This window comes from Seriola lalandi, unplaced genomic scaffold (assembly GCF_002814215.2).
Source record: "Seriola lalandi dorsalis isolate HSWRI2012SDOR001 ecotype SW California unplaced genomic scaffold, Sedor1 jcf7180002054694, whole genome shotgun sequence".
Lineage (NCBI taxonomy): Eukaryota > Metazoa > Chordata > Actinopteri > Carangiformes > Carangidae > Seriola > Seriola lalandi.
The window spans coordinates 834,493-856,808 of record NW_019525247.1 but is presented as its reverse complement, the minus strand read 5'-3'; the positions used below and the strand labels follow the sequence as shown (position 1 = coordinate 856,808).

Here is a 22,316-nt window from a genome sequence, read left to right as displayed (position 1 = left end):
ATTCCAAGAGGTTAACAAACTGCACTAAATGGGAAGAGATCTAACAATACAACTGTGTCCAGTGTTTGCTCCCACTGTGACAGACACACACCATGAGTCATGTGGTCTGGGTGCTGAACACACAGCTCCAGTCTGAGCGAGTCCCTGCAGGAGGGGTTTTAACAGAGATCAGCTGCTGCTTGGACTAATGGAACCTAATTGATGTATTCACGCTTGCTCAGCCAACTCGCTCTGAGCCTCTCACTTCACTGCGTGTGTGTAGAGGGTGTGTGTGTGTGTGTGTGTGTGTGGGTGACTGGAATAAACCGGCTCCTGCAGAGAAATCAAGCGCTCTAATTTAACATCTCAGACACCAAGGCTTGTTTATTGATTTATTAGCTTCTGATTTCTGATCCAGCAGAGGAGTCATTTCTGCTCCTGTAGATTTAAACATGGCTCCTCTCCGACCCTGTGTGGGCTCCAGAGCTGGATTATTATTGTGTCACACACATGCAAGAAAACGCTCCACTGAGGTTAAACACAAACTAAAAATAGTGTATTTTAACTTCAACAACAGACAGAGAAAGAAAATGAACCATAAGGTCAAGATTTGAATTTGTCTATGGTGCTAATCCCATCAGCCCCAGCAGCTGCACTCTGTGTTTAGTACCAGTTAAAATGCAGTATATAAGGTAAGGTCATCTAAAGTCTTACCTTAGTGAAAGTACTTAAAGTATCAGAAGTAAAAGTGATTTATGGAGTAAAATGTTCATAGGTTCTTAATTCTGATGTGTCAGTGTGTAAGTAGTATTTTACTGGTGTAGCTGGTTGAGGTAGAGTTAACCAGTTTAGTCCAGTGGTTTCCAACCTAGGAGCCCCCCCCCCTCCATGAGATGATTAACTAAAGAGCAACTCATACGCAAATGTAATATACTCTAAATACATATATTGAATTTCCATATACAAAATATACTGTATGTACATATAGAAAAAACACATGTAAACCGATTAGGACTTGGAACAATTTCATGTATTGACATATACAGTATATCTAGTCCGTACAAACATGTATGTTTATGTATGTATGATTATATATGTCATATGTTACGTAAATATATATCCATCTCAAATATAATATATAATAAATATAATAATAGTTGATATTTTATACAGTCTGGGACCACTTTCCCAGAATGAGAAGATATGTGTGACATGTTTAAAATTAATGAGAAATTAATTAAGAAAATGTAAGTTGTTTTAATAAACCCTCATATATAAATTCAATATATATCATTAACATATGCTCACAACATGTTAAATGATATAAAAATTCATCATATAGATATTTTTAATATGCGTATGTACATATACAAGTTTTACTACGGGTATTTCACATAGCCTATGTTATAAACGTATATCTTCATATAACCAGAGGATGTATCTTTGCGATAATAATATATCCCCTAATAGGTGACGTTGACATATAAGTCATGCATTACATTTCTGTATGGGAAAGAAGAAAGAAACACATTTCTTTTTTTTGTTATACATAGATCTCTGTTTAGTTTTGGGGGTTTTTCTCTAATCTTTGCTTTTATTGTGAATAATTTGACATCAAACTGTTGTAAATGAATCCATCTGAAGGTGGAGTTGCTAACAACTCATAGACAATGAGCCACAACTAGACACTGCTTTATTGTAAAGAGTCACAAGCCTTAATAATTGGTAATGTCTGGGTTAAAATATTATTATTTTTTTTTTTTACAAAATATCTTAATCTGAAAGGTCACCAGTGACTGCAGCTGTCAGATAAATGTGGTGGAGTAAACATGTCCCTTTGAGTTGTAGTGCCGTAGAACTTCAGGTTTAACTCTGGGTTTTCAGTCCGACGATGATGATTCATTTGTGACCAGGGTAAATCACCATGGTAACTGATGCTGAACTCCTAACCTGCTCTGGCACAGGTTAACTTCAGAGGATCAGATCAAAACCTGTCAACACTAGATGTGTGTTAAGATCAGTAGATGGTTTTGCTGTTTAGTCTTTCCATGTGTTACTGGTTTTAAACCAGAGCTTCTAACAAACAGAGGAGAGTTTGTCACATTAAATAACTACATAATAACTAATAGAGCTTCATTTGACCAGAACACAGATTCTTTAATACGACAGGATTCCTGACAGTGATGACGCTTTTACTCTCTTCTTCATCACTGCAGCTCAGAACAACACGAGGAGAAATAAAGACTAAACCAACAATGATCCACATACTGTTCACTGTTTCCATGGTTATAAATGAACAGTTCAGTCAGACTGACTCATCAGACATCAACTACTTCTCTCCTCTTTTCTTTCTCTCCTCTCTGCAGCACAAACAGTCTGACATTAACTTGAACTGTTTCATCTGCATCTCCTGTTCACAACAGTTTGTTCATCATCAGACAAAGAGCGAAAATACTCAGTTAGGACTAATGATCATTCATTCACTTATTTACAATATATCCTTAATCTGACCTTAATAATGATCATCATGTTGTTTACATTTCACCTTGACGAATTTCACTTATGACGTCACTATAACAGAATTCACCTTCATCAGTGTTTCTTCTCACATCATATTAGGAACTTTATCCATGGTTCTGACGATGTTGCTTATAATTCAAATCTCCGCCTCTTTCACATGAACATGCTCACAGCCAGACAGGTAAGATCTGTCCCGTGATGAAGTCCTAGCCAATGAGTGAGCCACCTAACCTTTTCTCCGCCTAGAAACAACAAAAAAAAAAAAGAAAAAGAAAAAATGTGATTGGATAACTGTATTTTCAAGGTTTTAGGACAGTAACTATTTCATGTCTGAAGCAAATCTGATGAAAATGAGGCTAAAATTAGAATCAGAAGAAAATAACTGAATGAAATGAAGACCCTGACGGTTCCCCACTGATAACATGTAAATACCCAAGTAAAAGTACAAGTACAAGTGCCTCAAAACTGTACTTAAGTACAGCATTTAATTAAATGTACTTAATTACTTTCCACCACTGGATTCTAGTGTTGACAAAAGTATAAAAGAAAAATCCAGGAAACCTCCTTCGACACTAACAGAACATTTAAAACTCTGTGTGTCCTGAAACAGACGAGAAACCCTCGGATATAATTGTGGTCCATGACTGAGGTGAATCTGCTGTGGTATTATTTATGAGGTTTAATGTGATATTCTCCATCCCTGAGAAGAGATGAATAAAACACACGCACTAACACATTCACACAAAGACACACACACTCTCTCCCCCATGTCGGCTCCTTCCATTAGCGGGGCCTTGGGAGTGTAAGTGGTGGAAGTAATCCTCACACTCTCTGTTTCTGTCTCTGTTCACTGACAGATAAAACAACATCAGCATTCAGCCATTTTCATCAAAAGCAGCTTTCGTGTTTTAATGCTGACGGTCTGAGATGTTGAAACCTGAATGTGTCGTAATCAGTCAAAGGTCCCGAGACTGTGAGAGGCAGCTGGAAGCTCGCGATGAAGCCAGGCCAGTGGAGTCACTCGCTCTGAGAGGTTCCAGTTCTATCGTCTGTTCCAGTTGGAACAAAAGTTCGTTAATGGTTGAGTCGCACGGAAAGTCAGACGGGGAAAACACTGGAATGTTGGAATGACTGCAGGATGGAGGGATCATTAAGCTCTGTCTGTCAAATTCAAATTCAAATGAGTTTTATTGGTACGACAGATCACAAACCTATGTTGCCAAAGCACCTGGACACAGGTCACACCTGGAGGCTGGACTCAGGTGGATGACTGAAGGCTGTAAATTCAGCACAGATCAACAGATTGATCAGACACACAGCTGTGAAGTGTGGCCCTGAAATCCACACAGGCAGGGGGCCCGTCTGGTCTTAACGCCTCTGAGCTTTGTGTGAGGCTTCACTACACTTACACACGCACACGCACACACACACACACGCACACACACACAGTATACATACATACCACACACGTTCACCAGGGGACAATGTGTTTAGTATGTGTTCTGTATCTTAAATGTAAATTCATGTCATTGATATTCTGCATGTTGTTGACTTGATGACTGAGCTGTGTGTTAGACCGAACCCCTGCTGGCGCCCCCTACAGGCCGACGATGAACTTTCACCTGTTCAAAAAATACAACTGCAAAAAAATAAAAAACAACTTCACCACAAAGTCCATTTAGTTGCTGTTCTGTCTACTGTAAGAATTCAACTGTTGAGAATGGATGTTTTTTATTCAGTCAAGAGTATAACAATAAAAAAAATAATAAAATAAATCTAATTCTGATTTGGAAAAAAAGTCACTCTTTCCCTTCTCATTTCTCTCTCCATAACAAACCACAAAATTATGAGCCGTGTTTTCCTGTTTCTTGTTCTTAGGTGCTACTGCTCAGCACAGGTGTCATTGATTGTTACCATGGTAACATTGGTCTTAGGCCTGAGTTAGCCTGGGGCCAGTTTCACAAAGATATGTCAGACTGGTCTGTAGTGTTGTCCAGCCTACACATCAGTTTAATGTTAGTCAGACTCTTTCACAGAAATACTCATTTTTAACCAAACACATTAAACACCTCACCCCCAGGCAAAATCAGGCCAAAGACCAATGTTACCATGGTAACAATCAATGTTCCTTGGATGGCCATTTTAAAAAAAAATATTGAATTCATTGTACCACAGTCCGACTTAAGACAGTCAGGAACTAAACTGCTTTGTGCAACAGATGGATTTAGTCTATCTGAAGTCTGATGTTTGTTATATTTTGCTTCAAATCAGTCAGTCTTTATTTTTTTTGAAACATTCTGACTAACATCAGACTGATCTGTGAGCAACATTAACACAGGACCAACACTACAGACCAGTCTGACATATCTTTGAGAAACCAGCCTGTGGATGGAGTTTGCTCAGTTTTAATGGAATTACAGAATGCTCATATTTTTTGAGCATTTGCTATAAAACTAGGGCAACACCAGAGAGGAGGCAAACAGCAGTTCATCCCCTCAGGGCAGGAACATGAGTAAACTTCACAGAACTCTCTCTGACCATACAACTTAAAGTTCTAATCTGTAACCTTTCCTGGTAAAAAACCTGCTGTTACGTGCCTCTTGTTTGACTGTCTTAGAATCATTGAAGGTTTCAGTGGCCATGGTGATCTGAATACAGCTTCACAAGTTCAACAGTTACTTTCTTTCCCAGGGTGAGATGAGCTGGAGTCACCCTGTGGTTAGCCTAGCTTAGCATAAAGACTTCAAACAGCTAGCCTCACTGTGACTCCAAATACACCTACCAGCACCTGTAGATCTCACTGATAACTGAGTGATGGATGTGTTTAATCTGTGCACAAACAGAAATGTATAGTATTATATTTACAGAATAAAAGATCCATGTGTGTAAAGTGACATTTGAAGATTCTCAGAAAAAACAAAGAGACAAAACAGCATCAGCGTGTTTTATTGCCAGAAGAGAATTCTGTTGGATTTAAATCGGTGTTACTGATTCACAGAAAAAGAGAGAGTTTTCTTCATATCACACAGGTGTAAGGCCTGTTTAATAGTAGATAAAGTGATTGGGTGATACAGTGTGTGTGTGTGTGTGTGTGTGTGTGAACTTTATGTGTGTGTGTGTGTGTCATTGGGACTTCTGTTTCTCCCACTGTTCTGGTGTGAGGGTCTTCTGTTCGAAGGCGTGGATCTCTTTCAGCTCCTCGGCCAGGCAGGTGTTCACCATCCTGACAACACACCACACACAGGTATTTACACATGCGCAGAGGTAACAGTCACATGTATTACATTTAAGGAACAACTCTCGTACGGATCTACATGCATGTATGGATCCATGCAGTGGCGCCAGCAGCCATAATCCTTTACGCACTGCGTACATTTTTTAAATCAGTTCACAGGTGAGAACAGCACAGAAATTAAACATTTAATTCCAGCCAGGCACTTTGCAGCCTGTATATACAGCTGATAATTACTAATATACGTACTCTCAGTTGTCATATTATTAGGAACATCTAGCTAAAACTGGTGTAGTCTAGTACAACAGTCCTGCAGTAAATCCTCCTTCATGAATGCGATAATGTTCAATTTGTAATAAAATAGTTTTAGACAGTTGATTCAACTGTATGATCCTTATGGAGGATGTAGTGTGTGTAGCTGTGTTACATTATACAGAGGTGTTGCTGTTATTTAGCCTCCTTTCACTGATTATAAATGGGGTGGACAACATAATAGAAACACCTGGACGCCGCGGTGAGTGTCGTTATACAGCAGTAGTTTTGTGTTGGCATTACGGTTCCACATATTGGTTATTAGTTTCAATGATTACCGATAATTGGTATCGGCCCTGAAAAAAAAACATATCGGTCAATCCCTATAAAAGACTTACTTAGCATTTGAAGCTTTAGTTAACGACCATCATTAGCAGAAAAGCACCGATACGCAGGATCAGTATCGGCACCAATAATGAGCATATTAGGTGATTCAGGTATTAGCCACGGCCTGACATCCACATTAAAACTGTTTCTTTGTCAGTGTAGCTGTAAACTTCAGTTTATATGTTGGCAGTCCCATCATTAAGTCACTTTTTATTGCCAGCGCAATCAACGTCACCTCATTACATTACATAAAAATGACCACAGGGCAGCAGAGTATACAGAATATATACAAATGTTTAAACCCTGAGTTAAATTACTGACGCTCAGGCTGTTTCGTTACCTGCTATAACAGACTAGCTCTCTACTTACAGATATTATGTGATGTCATGTAGCACAGCTGTTATATAATCAATTATCATAGCAACATGTATAATATAATAAGCTACAGTGACACAGTTCTGTTCTGTCTCAATTAATAAAAAGACAAATACAACCCAAGCATGGTCCTTCTTGTTATGTCTTTTGAATTGATCTGACCCCACAGATTTCAGCCACATTTCAAACATGCAAATGAATTGTGTGGACTGGTTTGTGATAATAATTACTGCAGAGTGTAATACCTGTGTCTCTGTAACAGTTGTTTGCCCTCAAACTGGGACGACACCACCAGGACTTTGAAGCTGGCAGCACATCTGTTGGGTGAAGTATCCTCCACATCCTGGAGAAGACAAGACAAATGTTTATAAATGCAACTTTTTTTCTTTTTTTTTTATAGTTACAGTTTATATTACAAAACGTGCATCAAGAAAAGGCACTTTACTTTCCTATTCTGTCCACAGTTTTCCAAAAGGTAAGCACTTTGTACTTTGGGAGAGGTAAAGTGTGCACACAAGGACAATGGAAAGAATATATCAACATATAAAATAACATTATAGGCTCATAAATGCAGGCTTCATTCGTTCAAGGAATATGTTGCCTGTGAATAATATAATATACAAGAAATTTTTAGGAGATGAGAGACATCACATCTCACCAGAAAATGCCACAAACAGTGGCAGCTGGGGTTGCTGCAGCCATTGGCACCTGCCATGGCAACTATAGGTGCCAAACATTGGCATCTCACCGGTAGCTGTCACAAACAGTGGTATGTCATGTTACCGCTACCATGGCATCTCAGTTGTTGGTGCTGTGGCAGTTCAGTGTCAGCTATAGCTGCCAGGGGTACCACAGCTACACGGCCAATCCAGAATGATGACTCACCTGTGTGCTGACTTGCTCTATGAAATGTTTATGAAACGTTATATTATACTCTACCAGGTTTGTACTTAGATAAGCAATAGGAAACCACAAGAAACAGTGGAGGCCCTCTGCTCACTACAGCACATACATTCACCTAGAGGAACATGTGGTACAAATAACTGTGAGAAACCTACCACGTGCACCGCCGCGAGCTCTTTAATGAGTTTATCCCGGATTTGATCTGCTGTTATGGCCATATCTGCATAAACAAAGGCAGTAACGTTAACGTTGGTAACACAGACAGCGAGCTAATTCATAGATTTCAAGAGTCTGAGAGAGAGGGGGAGAGAGAGAGAGAGAGAGACAGGCTGACACCGGAAGTGCTATAGGATTCTTGAACTTTAAAATGTCTATATTTCTTTGAAAAAACAGCTACAGCACAGTTGTAAAATTAAATTTAGATTTTTCTATTACCAAAGTTGATTATGTTACGGTGTTCCCTCTAATTCCACACACCGTGTGTGAAGGGGTGGGCGTCACTGACTACATAAGTGACGGAAGAAATGTCCAATTGCATTACGGCAATGACAGCCAGGACCAATCAGGTGCGGTATACATTTTTCAAAGCAGCGAATCATAATATTAGGGGTCCTAATATAACGACAAAATAAATGTTTATAGTGATTCGTGTAAGCAAAAATATATCCTTCGAGTTAATAAATTTTAATATGTACGACTATTAATTAGTTGTTGTATATGATATGAGCTGTTCATTAGCTTCGCAGTGAGATACATTCAATCATTTTAAAACATATCTAATCAGGCAGCTTCGTGGACTACTACGACACACTGTTTACATGCAGGCACGTACAGGAAGTCAACCGTGGTTGTCTCGTTATGAAAATATTTAACACTAAAGCATTAGTCTTTGAGCAAATAATATAATTAATATTGCGGCGATAATGGAGTTATTTCCACAATTCAATTGGCTGCTATTTTACAAATATTTTTTCTGTAGGCTCGTTTATGGCTATAGTAGCTAAGCTAACTTAGCCGCCTCCTATGTAGCCATGGGTAGTGCGTAGCCGTTAAATAAAAATAAATTAATAATACTTTGCTTATTTTCTTCCACAATGGTGGTTGAGGTAGAGAGCTTCTTCGGTGTGTACATGCTTTACTGCATCAATCCTAAATTCAAAGGCCGCATCTACATCGGCTTCACGGTGAACCCGGAGCGGCGGATCGGACAACACAACGCTGGCCGGCACAGAGGGGGAGCCAAGAGGACCAGTGGAAGAGGACCGTGGTATGATCTGCTGTACCACACTACATGATGGACTCTGTGGAATCACTAAATCATTAATGCATATATTCCTTTTCTTCGATTAGGGAGATGGTCCTCATTATACACGGCTTTCCCTCTGACATTGCTGCCCTGAGGGTAAGTATCTGTGAGAGGCTTTTGAAATGGCAGAGGGACAGTTTATTTTACTTTGGCATCGGTATTTGCATGACGTTTCTGTTCTTATGGTGTAAAAGTTACTGAGACCACATTTAGACCACAGCGGGTACTTTTGAACTCCACAAGCCTGTTTCCAACCTGGGAGCTGTTTCAGGAGCTCAGGAAACATTGTCACTTCTCTAGAGCTTGTCCAGTAAAGAGTAGTTTGTAAAATATTTAGTCTGATACATTTCTTGGTAAAAAATGAAGAGAAACATATCAAATGTGTTATGGTTGTGTAAAGAAAATAAATATCAGCCAATATTAAAAAAAAAAGAAGTCAGTATTGGTATGGGATTCAAATATCCTGTATTGGTTGGCCTAAATAAGTGTTGATCCATTTAATTTGGTGCTCAAGAGAACACAAGTTAATTAATTGGAGAAACAAAACATAATTGATTTTATCTGATTGTTTAACTGCAGTGATGTTCTACGGCAGAAATAAATAAACATAAAACGCTCAGCAGATACTAGAGATACTGTGTGGTACTACTGATTTCCCTTCCGATCCGATACCGTCACTGTGTACAAAAGCTTAATATGTTCAGAGAAGGGAAATAATAAGTAGGTTATAATCATTTCAAATAAGACATCAAACTCCTCTTTCTTATTCTTCAGTAATAAAGAAAAATACGTCAAAAGGTCAAAAGAAGATGTCGTACAGACCAAGAAACTTAAAAGTTGCATTTTAATTGACATTTCAGCATCTGAATCAGGCCCCCTTGAAATTGCTTGCCTCAGCCTTTTTACAATACATTCCAGATTCACATTATTTGTCTAAAGAAGTTCCACACAGGACTTTGTTTGCATTCGGCCATCATCACTGTCATCACTCTGTTGATTGGCTCATGTATTTATAGAGCTGTAGTTCATATGACTATGACAGGTGGTAGAAGTTCCTATCAACTAGGTATTATTTAGAGTGATAGTGTTACTTTCTTACGTGTCCCTGTTGATGATTAGACACATTTACCCCAAATTATTGAGTTGACGTATCGATCTTGTGAGAATCGATCCTAGAACAGAAATGTTTGGAATCAGAAGTATCAATATTTCAGTATTGATCCGCACACCACTAGCAGATACTACAGAAACAGACACTGGAGTTTTCTCCTGCCTCAGCCACTGGACACTGTTCCCAGCTCCTGCATGGAGTGGGCAGATGGTTACTGATGTATAATAGCAAGAACAGATCAGCAGTTTTTAGCATCTTTTCACTCCTATTCTATAAATGTAATACTGATGAGTTTTAAATCTACAATAAGCAGCTAAATGTCATTCACAGGTTAGTTTCAGTTTCACTAACTTTCTGGTGCGGGGAATGAAAAGAAAAGGTTTTAATTATATCAGTTATTTTGCAGTCTACATTACAAACAAGAGATCAGCTGCTGAACAGGGTTTCTTTTTAGGCTCTAGATCAGCTTACCTGAAGAAGTCAGGGGGCTAAATAAAGGGCATCTGTGGGCCCTTCTTTAATTTTGAGTCTAAAGCACCAGACTTATATATTACATGATAATCCATATAAAGTCTAACTCATCATGGTATTTCTGTGTCAGTTTGAGTGGGCGTGGCAACACCCTCACTCCTCCAGGCGACTCTCCCACGTCTCTCGGCGCTCCAGGAAAGAGTCGAGTCTGCAGTTCCACTGGCGCGTCCTCTCCAACATGCTGCGGGCGGCGCCGTGGAACAGACTGCCGCTGACGGCGCGCTGGCTCAAACAGGAGTACAGGATGGACTTTGAGCCCGGTCTGCAGCCCCCCCTGCACATCCCCATCGCGTTTGGCAGTGTGAGAGCCAAGAAGACGAGGCTGCTGCAGACTGCAGGAGAGGAGGAGGAGGAGCAGGAGCAGGCGGAGGCAGAGGCGGCATCCAGGTGTTTTCTCTGTAGAGGCTCAGTCAAGGTAAAGACCCTGAAGAGACTTTGTTCAGTTCTGTATCAAAATTTGATGATACTGTTTTTTTTTATTTTTTATTAAAGAAGTGATTCAACATTTTGGAAAATACCTTTATCTGAGCAAAAACAAAATGTAATGTAAAATCTATGTTAGGGGGAATTATGTGCTGCAACTATTTCTTGATCAACAGCAGTATAGAGCAGGTTGTGAGATGCAGTTGATAGATGTTAGATTACTGTAGTGTCAGTGTAGATGTCGGCAGATAAGTAACAACAAATGCCAGAGTAGGTTTGAGCTGCTGTAGAAAAAGGCAAGTTGGTTTTTACACTGAAAATGTCCTGCTCAGCATTTATCGTGGTCATAGTTCTATCTAAGGGAACTCTATAGTGTTTGTTTATGTTTAAAAAAATTACCATTAGCCAGTTATTGGATCTTTTTAAACTCCCAAATATCAGTATCTGCCGCAATAATCCAGAATTATTTATACTATATATACTACACAGTTAATATCTTGATACAGTCCATCCACAATATCGCTGAGTATCAGAAGGTCAGATACAACAAAACACAATATCAAAGCTCACTTCACTTTGTAACAGATTTCATTTTCTTTATAGTTCACAGTTAAAAAATTATTGCACCCCCCTCATCTGTCAACCTGGATCAATCACTGCCACATATACTCTCTGGTAGGAGGCCAAATAATGCCAGAGGCTTTATACTCCTTCCAAACGTCTTGTTGGATGGTGAGAGAGCTTCAGAAATCCCCTCTCCCAAATCTTTCTGACATCAGTTAGGTTTGTGGTTTTCTGTAACTTTACAAAACAGAAGACCCAATAGCCAACAGCCACTTGGTCAGCTGAGCTGTGCAGGAGAAAGGAGCCATCGGTCTTCCTCTCTGTCTTCCTGGAGAGACTGATCCTGATCCTCATTTTTAAATGACAATCCAGTGTGGCTGTTTCTGATGTGGTCTGACAGAAAACTAGTTCTGACCTTCAACCGGCTCTGAGCTTATGTTCCTTGGTCTGGAACTAGAATTGACCAAATATCAGATTAGCTTTATTTCGTTAAAATCACATCCTGGTTGGATGGTTGGTCAGACACTCAGTCGGTCAGTCGGTCAGTTGGTCGGTTGGCTGATTGGCTGATTGGCTGATTGGCTGCTACATCTTTGTCTCTCGTTTTTTTTTTCAGGTATCAGAAAAGCTGAGCTGTTTCCACCCGTCCTGTGGAATGAGCAGTCATGTGATCTGCCTCGCCAAACGCTTCCTGAAGTCAGAGCCGACCCACCTCCTGCCTGTGGAGGGAGAATGTCCGGCCTGTCGTCGCTCGGTGCTGTGGGGAAGTCTCATCCGTCATAAACACGGCTGCTTCGGAGACCTAGAGGAGATCACACCATCTGCATCCCAAGTGAGTCACAGGACGATTTAGTCTAAGTGTATTTGTCTTTGTGTGTAGAGAGAAAAGACACATGTATCATTTCACTGCTCCATATGCTGGATATTAGCAGGTATCATCAAATATCACCAGTCAGTGTCTCTTCCTTTCCAGTCAGGAGGTTTATCTCCCTGTCATATCCTCCATTACCTTCTGTTCTAAAACCTGAACCGTGACAGATGAACATGTATGACAGGTGAATGTAGTTTTTTCTGACTTGTCCTCTGATCCTCCACAGAACCACTGGGCAGACGAGCTGCAGCTATGAAGTCTGAGTCTGCAAGAATCAACTTTAATGATCTGTGGTGCTGTCAAGAGAATGATGTAGATTATGTGTAATGAAATATGGTCCAACATCTCACAGGATACAACCTCTGACCTCTGGCTGTGTTTGATTTTTATAAATCTGATCATGAAGCATTTTTTTTAAAACTATGTCTGTGTAAGTATGTGTTTAATGTATTAAATATTTGTGGGGAAAAATACTTTTGAATGAACTGAGTGACGAATAAAACAAGATTGTTTGGTTCGTGTGTGTGTGTGTGTGTGTGTGCGTGTGTGTGTGTGTGTGTCACAGGTTTACACTACTCAGCTGATTCTGTTCTGTCACATTAAGCAAAACAATGTATATCCACTAAGTCTTTAGAAAAAACAAAATATCCTTAACAAGTTATGTAGTTACAGTAAATACAGGTGTGTTTCTAACTGACACTGATCCAGCAGAGTGGATGTTCCTGAATTTTCCTCTCTTCCTGTTGGGAGTAGATCTGTAAGTAATTTGTTTCAGAAAACAGATTCAAATTGAAATAATTTATCAGGTATAACAACAAATTTCAACTGGTAGAAACAAATTAGTTAATGTTACTGGTATTGTCTTTTTCCTGTCACATGTAATGATCACTGATATATAGTAAATCTTGTCACACAGTCCAAAGAAAAGCAACAACTTCAAAACTCCTTTACATATGTCAACTCTTTATTATCCATAGTTGTATTTGCTGTGATAAAGGAGACATCATGAAACATCATTTAGGTAGTGATTATAATAAAGTATCAATCAGAACAAAAATATTATCAGAAAAACATTATTGCATTATTTGTTATTAATGTTGTAAGCGTATGTTAAAACAAAGTTTATTTGTTGTATTATTGACCCTCTGTAATGTTCCTCAGTGTTTCAGAGAGACTGTGTCTTTAAAAGAAGAAATTGTTTTCTAACATAACCCAACAACTAAGGCTCATAACTCTGGTCTGGTACGTGCAGTAGCTTATGATGGCTAATGTTAGCTAACTTTAGCAAACCTTAGACAGATATTCATGTGTTACTGATGTTCACTCTCTTACCATGTAACTGCCTCTTGTGGCCTCAATGGACCATGATTAAATTTCACATTATAGAATGAGTAAATATAAAACTCATTAAAAAAAAAAAAGTATGATTATACATAGTGTGCAATTATACAAATAGCTACTTTTTTTGTCACTTGGGGGCAGCAAAACAAGCTGTAAACACAACACTGACATTATCACAAAATAGTTTGCATTAGCAAACAGTTGCTTGTTTTACACTTTCAAAAAACACAGAGCAACATTAGCATTGATTTGGAGTCCTGCTTTGGTCCTTACCAATTCCTGAGTAAAATATCGGACTCTTTGGTGGCTAAATGCTCCAAGAAAGTGATGAGATGGGATGATAAGGCCGGGGCTAGCTGGTTAGCATGCTAACTTCAGTAGAAGAAAAGACGTGATAGAGACTAGGGTTAACTAGTCTCATGCTGAACTCACAACGTTACTTGTAGACTGGTAAGTAAAAAGCTGCTAATGCTAATGTTAGCTATTTAGCTTACAAATAGCTCATTTAAAAGAGGCTAAAGATCTGAGGGTAATTGCAGAGTTGGTGATAATTCTGTTTGTGTTCATACTACAAGTAACAAAATTCACTATTTACACATTCGTTTCATCCATTAAAATGATTGATTAGTGCAGCTTTAAGTTTGTAGCGTTTACGTGTGACTCCTCTGTGCTGTCTCCTCACTGCGGGACGGGGGGGCTTGTACAGTGATCACCGGCTGACAGGGACAGGAAACAAGGAAAGAACACATTTCATTTGAAGTAACAAAATAGTCAAGTTACCGTGTAATTTTAACTTTGTGAGGATTTTTATTTTTGTGGGCGCTAATGTAATAATTCTCCAAACACTGCTGGGTTGGACTTTAACAGGCCTTTAAAAACCTGTTACTGAGAGGACCTTTAGTTGCTATGGCAATCATCAGTGTAGACTCACTATTTTGGGGGCTGGTGCGCAGCAGTTGACCACCTTGCAGCAGTAGGCGGCCAGAGTGGCTGAAATGGCCAAGAGAGCCGCCTGGATGACCACACCCTCAGCGTAGAAGTGGGAATGGGTATTCTGTAAGTTGGACAAGGTTTACAAAGATTATATCTGGGCCGGATAGAGAGAGAGAGAGACACACAGAGAGATAAACAATGAATGAAATGTGAAAAGAAATATGAAGTGTGCTTGTATAAAGCTGCTCAAAACAGCAGCTGAACATGATACATTTACAAATGTAGATTACACATCAACTGAAATTTTAAAGCTCCATATTTTCCTCATCTCCTGTATTTTTAGCTTGTAACAAACTTTGCAAAGATGAAAAATATTTCCAGAATTAACATTTGAATGAAATGATATCTGGTTGTCAGAAGATGATGAAGAGAAGAAGCCTGGATACTTCAGCACAAGCCAGTGTGCAGGTGAGGAAAATGTTTGTGTGTTGCTTAGCAACAGACGGGTACCAGTCCAGTTGCACAACTATTTGTGTTGGCATAGCCAAATACATGATGAAATAAACAAACAAATCATAATAACAATATATATGATGATATATGATATATAACAATAATATATACTTGGCCCGTACCTCGACAGAATCACTGCCCTGCTGATATTCAGCACATCACTCCCTCTCTCGCTTTCACATGTCAATTACTGACACTTCAACTGCTTTAATCTTGTGCTCTTTAAATTAGTTATTGACAATTTTTCTTTTGTCATCATATCTATCAGTGCAACATTTTGAATTTTAAGAATATGTGATGTGAAACATATACAACTGTTAGAATAACACAATTTACTTAGAATTTAATGGACAATTTTTAAAAGGTAATTTTGAATGTTAGTATGATATAATCCAGCACTACCTACAGTTTCATTACTAATCTTAGCAAAACATTGTTTTGATAAGAAGACACATTTATAGATCACCTCAATTTTATGGCAGATTTCGCCGTAATGAAGAGTGAGGTTGTCGTAGTAATAATGCCAGCAGAACGAGGGCATTTCTTCCATTTTAACCAGAGTGCAGATCATGTTGAAGAGGGAGGCACCACAGGCCACGATCTGCATCCCCAGACAGGCTCTGAGCTGAGGAAATAAACACACAGACACAACTTTAAGACATTTACAAAAGAGAATAAGATACTTGATATTAAAATCCGGAAATAAAAATTGCAAAGACAAATCATGCAGTAGCTCTACACTTGTTTCTGATTAGCTCACCAGGCACTAGGTTGGGTTGCTAGGTTGTATCTAGAAACTAGAAAATTCCAGGGAAATTTTGAGTGCCACGGGGGCTACTGCCGGGATGAGTACATGATTTATTTCCAGTGTTCAAAAGTCACCCTGATCATATTCTGCTTTTGAGAAATGTCTTGATATAAAAGACTCTGATATAAAAAGGGAGAAATTTGGCAATACTGCGTTTTGACCATACATAACTGGTCAAATAAACTGGACAACAAAGAGAAGTATGTAGATTTTACAGCTTTCAGCATGTGTTGTGTTTGTTAATTTAATTTAGTCAATACAGCAAAAAAATCTTCTTTGAGTGATCTTTTCTTTTTTTTCCCATTGCTTAATTTACCAATTATGACAGCACATGAGGAGTCAAACTTATTGAGAATTCAAGCAGGGGCTAATTATTTTCTGTAAAAATAATTGGTATTGTACCTCTTAAAATTGGTAAAATTTGAAGGATGGAGGCACAAATGGCTCAACAAAAATGAACTTATTTGCCAACAGGTTGAAGCACATAGCAAGCAAGGAACCAATCAAGAAACAGGAAGCAGGAGAAGAAAAGAACAGACTACTGTCAGACACATACACAGAAATACCCAGAACACTATTTTGTTGCCATGTCAATGTTTGAACAGGAAGGATTTCCCTGTAGTTCCAAAGGCCAAACGCATGGTGCCGGTGGATGGATGGGTAGTTTGACAATCACATGAGTGACATTACAGTAATTTCTACCTGATTCAATTAAATTAAAAAAATTAAGAAAATTAAAATAACACATGGATCTTCTCGCCACATTGCCAGATTATGTTTCTTCACAATAGAGAAAATATTGTGTTGAAGCCTGAATTTTAGAACTGGTGTTTTTGGCAATGTGCTCACCTGTACATGAATGGCGCTCTGCGTTCTAAGTAGTTTGGCACATACTCAGCACCAAGGGTGTAGGTTTGCATATGGATGCACATGTCGCATATGGATGCACATGTCATGTCGCAATTTGGAGTGAAGTCATATTTGATCTTTCCAAATGTGTCCTCCAAGAGGCTACTACTCAATGACAACTTATTTAGGCATGCTAGCATTTGATTTACTGAAAGGGCGGGGGCTATCTTAAGGCTCACATCATGTGGGAATATCACAGTGGTACCTAACTTCACCAGAAAAATGTCAACTGATGTTATTTAACCAAGTTAGCTAACGTAAACTAGCAAGATGGCCTTGGCTTCTGTCTTCTATGGGCTAGCAGTCAAGTCAATTGTCAAAAGTAAACATAAAATGGTGGATATGTCAAACTATGAGTTGAATTTCTGTAGAGAAAAGCCATGAAAATGTCAACATGAATTGTTTGACTGTTTTTATTTCTTACTATACTATGACATTTTTATGTCCTACTATACTATGACTTTTTATACCTTACTGTAATATAATGTTTTTATGCTTTATTATACTATGTCATTTTGATGCCATACTATGATATGATGTTTTGTGAAATTGTATGCCATACTATACTATGACGTTTTTTGACATTTTTATGCTCTACTAGAATATGACTTTTTTTTGGCATTTTTATGCCTTACTATACTATGACGTTTTTTTGCCATTTTTATGACTTAATATAATGATGTTTTTTTTAAAATTTTATGCCATACAATACTATGACGTTTTTGGGGAATTTTCACGCAATACTATACAATGACGTTTTTTTGGCATTTTTACGCCTTACTATACTATGATGTTCTATGATATGTCACGGAGTAGTATACTGATATTTCATATATCTTGCTATACAATGACTTTGCAATGCAGCAGCATGGTGGTAGAATGGTTAGGACTATTCCCTCACACTGAGAAGGTCAAGGGTTCAAACCCTGGATTTCAGGCTTTTATATACTGTGACATTATTGCGCCATCCTATACTATGATGATTTTTGATATTTATATGTCTTACTATACAATTATGTTTTCATGACATTTTATGCCTAATGGACAATCTTTTGTGATATATCATGGATTAGTATGCTAAAATATCCTTAATATCATGCTATACCATGAGCCTGTGATGCAGAAGTCTTGTGGTACAATGGTCAGGACTACTGCCTCACACTGGCAAGGTCATGGGTTCAATCCCTGGTTTGGGGCTTTACTGTCCTATGGTCCTTTTTGATATATTTTTTGCCTTACTATACTAGGATGTTTGTTGCCATTTTTATACCTTATGATACTGTGATGTTTTTTGGCGTTTAATGCCTTACCATACTGTGACGTTTTTATGACCTTTCATGCCTTTATATACTTTTATGTTTTTGTGACATTTCATGCCATACTATACTATGACGTTTTTTTTGTCATTTTCATGACTTAATATACTATGACGCATTTTGAAATTTTATGCCATACTATACTATGACGTTTTTTTTGTCATTTTCATGACTTAATATACTATGACGCATTTTGAAATTTTATGCCATACTATACTATGACGATTTTTGCCATTTTTATGCTCTACTATAATATGACTTTTTTGGCATTTTTTTGCCTTACTATACTGTGACGTTTTGTGCCTGACTATACTATGATGTTTGTTGCCATTTTTATGCCTTATTATACTATTCAGTATACTAGTAGTATACTGATACTTTATATAGTTTGCTATACAATGAGTTAGTGATCCAGCAGCATGGTGGTACGATGGTTAGGACTATAGCCTCACACTGAGAAGGGCAAGGGTTCAAACCCTGTTTTTAGGCTTTTATATGCTGTGACATTTTTGCGCCATCCTAAACTATGATGTTTTTTGATATTTTTATGCCTTACTATACAATGATGTTTTCATGACATTCTATGCCTAATGGACAATAACCTTTTATGATATATCATGGATTAGTATGCTAAGATATTCTTAATATGTTGTTATACCATTAAGTGGTGATGCAGCAGCATCGTGGTACAATGGTTAGGATTGTTGCTTCACAGTGAGAAGGTCATGGGTTCAAACCCTAGTTTGGGGCTTTACTCTCTTATGATGCTTTTTGATATTTTCACACCACACTATACGATGAATTGTTTTTCCATTTTTATGCCTTACTATACTATAATATTTTATGCCTCACAATACTATGATTTTTTATGATATGTCACGGAGTAGTATACTGATATTTTATATACCTGTCTATACAAGGCTTTCATAATGCAGCAGGATGGTGGTAGAATGGTTAGGACTATTCCCTCACACTGAGAAGGGCAAGGGTTCAAACCCTGGTTTCAGGCTTTTATATACTGTGACATTATTGCGCCATCCTATACTATGATGTTTTTTGATAGGTCTTACTATACAATTATGTTTTCATGACATTTTATGCCTAATGGACAATCTTTTGTGATATATCATGGATTAGTATGCTAAAATATCCTTAATATAATGCTATACCATGAGCTTGTGATGCAGAAGTATTGTGGTACAATGGTCAGGACTGCTGCCTCACACTGGCAAGATCATGGGTTCAATCCCTGGTTTGGGGCTTTACTGTCCTATGATGCTTTTTGATATATTTTTTGCCTTACTATACTATGATGTTTTTTGCCATTTTTATACCTTATGATACTGTGATGTTTTTTGGCGTTTAATGCCTTACTATACTATGATGTTTTTGTGACATTTTATGCCTTTATATACTATTATGTTTTTGTGACATTTTATGCCATACTATACTATGATGTTTTTTGCCATTTTTATGACTTATTATACTATGACATTTTTTTTAAAATTTTATGCCATACTATACTATGACGTTTTTTGAAATTTTTATGCTCTACCATAATATGACTTATTTTTGGCATTTTTTTGCCTTACTATACTGTGACGTTTTGTGCCTTACTATACTGTGACATTAGCTGTAGAGGAGTGCCTCGGAGCTGAGCACCCGTGGCACTAATAAACTTGCAAAAAGTTTTCAAGACAAGCTGTGATGTTTCTTGACTGTTATGCTATTTTCAAATGAAACTTCTAAATTGAAATGGAATGGGAAAATAACAATTACAGTCATTTAAGCATTTAAGTTAAATTAACTCAAGTTTTCATTATACATTACTTTTTTTTAATCAACCGGTTTCCTCCAAATATTTAAGTAAATTCAACTTATCTGGGCTTACAGTGTTTGTACTGGACACATTCATAACTATTTTGAATTGTCATGCCTGTAATTTGTTATTGCACACACACACACACACACACACACACTCATCCCCAGCATCACTGTCATCTGCTGCTTTACTGAGTCAGTGCCACCAGTGTATTTAGCTTCCCCTCCATGTTCTTTACAACATGCTTCATGACAGTGTCCTCATCAGTCCTGGTTCGTCTACATCCTGAGCACATGTACTCATGGCCACATATAGTTTAACAATTGACTCCATTCAGCCGTAACCATCGACTCATCTCACAGAGGAAGTGAAAGAGACTGAGAGTTGTTCTTTTTTTGAGCCGGTAAGAGTTCAACAGAACATTGTGATTATTTTCTGGTAGTTTCTGTTTGCTCCTCGAGAAGCAGAAGTGTCTCGGTTTGTATTTGGTATTTGTTATATTATTATCTGATGCTTCTGTGACTGTTGGTCTGTCTCATCTTCAGTCAGTGAACTCACCGTGGGCAGGTGGAGGTTCTGTGCTGCTACAGCCAAACTGCCAGCTATAACCACCTGTGAAGAGAACACAATCACATGATCAAGATGGCAGGAAGTCATTAAAGGGTAAATAAAGTGGTCTGAAAAGTATTATGAGAGGAAATTATCATTTGTGAGTCAAATAAACTAAAATGTATCCAGCAATATGAGGGTGTGTGATGAAATCAAGAAGGAAATACAAAAAAAGCAACCTGGTAAATTACAAAAATATCAATATATTGTTCAAATATATCACATAAGTATGGAATATTTAAAGGTGTTGTTTGATTATAAAGCAGGTCTAGGTTCTATATTAATACTGTGAAAGTATCAAAGCCTCAGTCCACAGAGAAATACACACAGCCTGTATTCACAAACTGAGCCTTCAAACCAGCCGTCAGGACTTCTGGAACTTTGTGATGTCACAACAAAGCAGTCACCGCCCTAAATCATGCCCCTAACCACCTGGACCCACCATCCAAACATGCAGGATTTGGTTTCACTTAGGATCACTCAGAAAACAGTCAGCCAATCAGAAGAGAGGATCAGAGCTTCTCTTCTGATTCTGGTGGATTAAAACCAGTAGAAACACCCAAAGTAGTTTCTCTTTAAAAATCAGTAATTCATGGCAGAGCACGTACCACAAAGACTTCGTCCTACCAACAGCTGACCTGGGGTCTGGTCTGACCCGTGGCCTGCATGTCTTCCTCTCTCTCTCTCTCTCCCTGACTTTCCTGTCTCTCTCACTGCAGCGATCAGAATAAAGTGCAAAAATTCCCAAAAGAAATAAAAAAAAAAAAAAAATCAGTGATTCATCGACACTCTTTGGCAGACACATGAAGTCTCGGAGAAACTGGAAAATGAGACTGGTTCCCTTTGTTTCTATGATACTTATGAACTAGAAGAACTAGACGCAGTTTGACTTTAAAACTCAAAAATTGGTGTATGTGATTTAAAACTAGATAAAAGTCAATGTTGAGCTTCTGTCAGACAAACACACTGACACATGATCATAGATCATAGATCATAGATGTCACTGAGAGGCGACCAATGGTACAGAGCGTTACCATGATTAAAATCACTGATTTCTCTGGTTTGAGAATTGATGGAAACATTTGTCATAATGTAAGAACACAACTCAACAACATATAGAACACAGGTCCAGTTTAGATGTTTTACTGTGGAACTCTAAATGATTAAAACTGACATTTTAACTAAAGCAAACAGGACGCAGCACACTTGTACTGTTTATATGAAGTATAATATTGGAGTTATCACTGGAGCTCACCAGTACAGATGAAATGAAGAAGGGTATGTCAGTCTGCAAGTTACTCAGGCCGCTGGTCAGAAACACACTCACACAGATGATCTGAAACACACTGAGACCAATCTGAGTGACCTGCAACCAACACACAGAGAGAATGTCTTAGGTTAGGGTCACCCACACACACACACACACACACACACACACACACACACACACACACACACACACACACACACATTCCAAACCCATCAACAATACACTGATTGAAATGGGGACACTTGCTGTAAACTCTTACTTACTTGCTTTCGTTCTGCTACACACACACACACACATATACACACACACACATATACACACACACACACACACACACACAC

General features: G+C 38.2%; 3 protein-coding genes across 5 annotated transcripts in view; 1 reads left to right on the top strand and 2 right to left on the bottom strand.

The window, feature by feature from the left end:
* Positions 1 to 5,429: 5,429 nt before the first annotated feature.
* Positions 5,430 to 8,862, bottom strand: LOC111667933 (bolA-like protein 2). Of its 2 annotated transcripts, none has more exons than XM_023423797.2 (4): positions 8,723 to 8,862; positions 7,804 to 7,868; positions 6,991 to 7,088; positions 5,430 to 5,722 (listed from the first exon to the last, which is right to left on the bottom strand). In XM_023423797.2, the coding sequence occupies exons 1-4, from the start codon at positions 8,778 to 8,780 to the stop codon at positions 5,623 to 5,625; spliced, it is 321 nt and encodes a 106-aa protein (XP_023279565.1). In that variant the 5' UTR covers positions 8,781 to 8,862; the 3' UTR covers positions 5,430 to 5,622. The 2 variants fall into 2 exon arrangements, with proteins under 2 accessions (XP_023279565.1, XP_023279566.1); XM_023423798.2 differs by lacking the exon at positions 8,723 to 8,862 and adding an exon at positions 8,084 to 8,174.
* On the top strand, positions 8,743 to 12,971 carry slx1b (structure-specific endonuclease subunit SLX1B). Its single transcript, XM_023423795.2, has 5 exons — positions 8,743 to 8,915; positions 8,999 to 9,050; positions 10,667 to 11,011; positions 12,200 to 12,415; positions 12,681 to 12,971. Exons 1-5 carry the CDS (start codon positions 8,743 to 8,745, stop codon positions 12,708 to 12,710), a joined length of 816 nt encoding a protein of 271 aa, XP_023279563.1. The 3' UTR covers positions 12,711 to 12,971.
* Positions 12,972 to 13,397: 426 nt separating this feature from the next.
* LOC111667956 (uncharacterized) overlaps positions 13,398 to 22,316 on the bottom strand; it is an 11,582-nt gene continuing 2,663 nt past the window's right edge. For both annotated transcript variants that reach the window (XM_023423824.2, XM_087178650.1), the window contains 5 exons: positions 21,961 to 22,071; positions 20,655 to 20,708; positions 15,708 to 15,866; positions 14,727 to 14,849; positions 13,398 to 14,511 (listed from right to left, as the gene is read on the bottom strand). In XM_023423824.2, the coding sequence (XP_023279592.1) occupies positions 14,446 to 14,511; positions 14,727 to 14,849; positions 15,708 to 15,866; positions 20,655 to 20,708; positions 21,961 to 22,071 (513 nt within the window). In that variant the 3' untranslated portion in view covers positions 13,398 to 14,445. The remainder of the gene's footprint in view (positions 14,512 to 14,726; positions 14,850 to 15,707; positions 15,867 to 20,654; positions 20,709 to 21,960; positions 22,072 to 22,316) is intronic.

Bases quoted from the DNA above. Each gene is read 5' to 3' on its own strand.
- LOC111667933 (XM_023423797.2), bottom strand. From the start codon at position 8,780: ATGTACACACCGAAGAAGCTCTCTACCTCAACCACCATTGTGGAAGAA. The intron at 7,869-8,722 runs GTATTATTAATT...TTGTTTATGCAG, and splicing joins TGTGGAAGAAAATAAGCAAA to ATATGGCCATAACAGCAGAT. The intron at 7,089-7,803 runs GTAGGTTTCTCA...TGTCTTCTCCAG, and splicing joins AGCTCGCGGCGGTGCACGTG to GATGTGGAGGATACTTCACC.
- slx1b (XM_023423795.2), top strand. From the start codon at position 8,743: ATGGTGGTTGAGGTAGAGAGCTTCTTCGGTGTGTACATGCTTTACTGC. The intron at 8,916-8,998 runs GTATGATCTGCT...TTCTTCGATTAG, and splicing joins ACCAGTGGAAGAGGACCGTG to GGAGATGGTCCTCATTATAC. The intron at 11,012-12,199 runs GTAAAGACCCTG...TTTTTTTTTCAG, and splicing joins TCTGTAGAGGCTCAGTCAAG to GTATCAGAAAAGCTGAGCTG.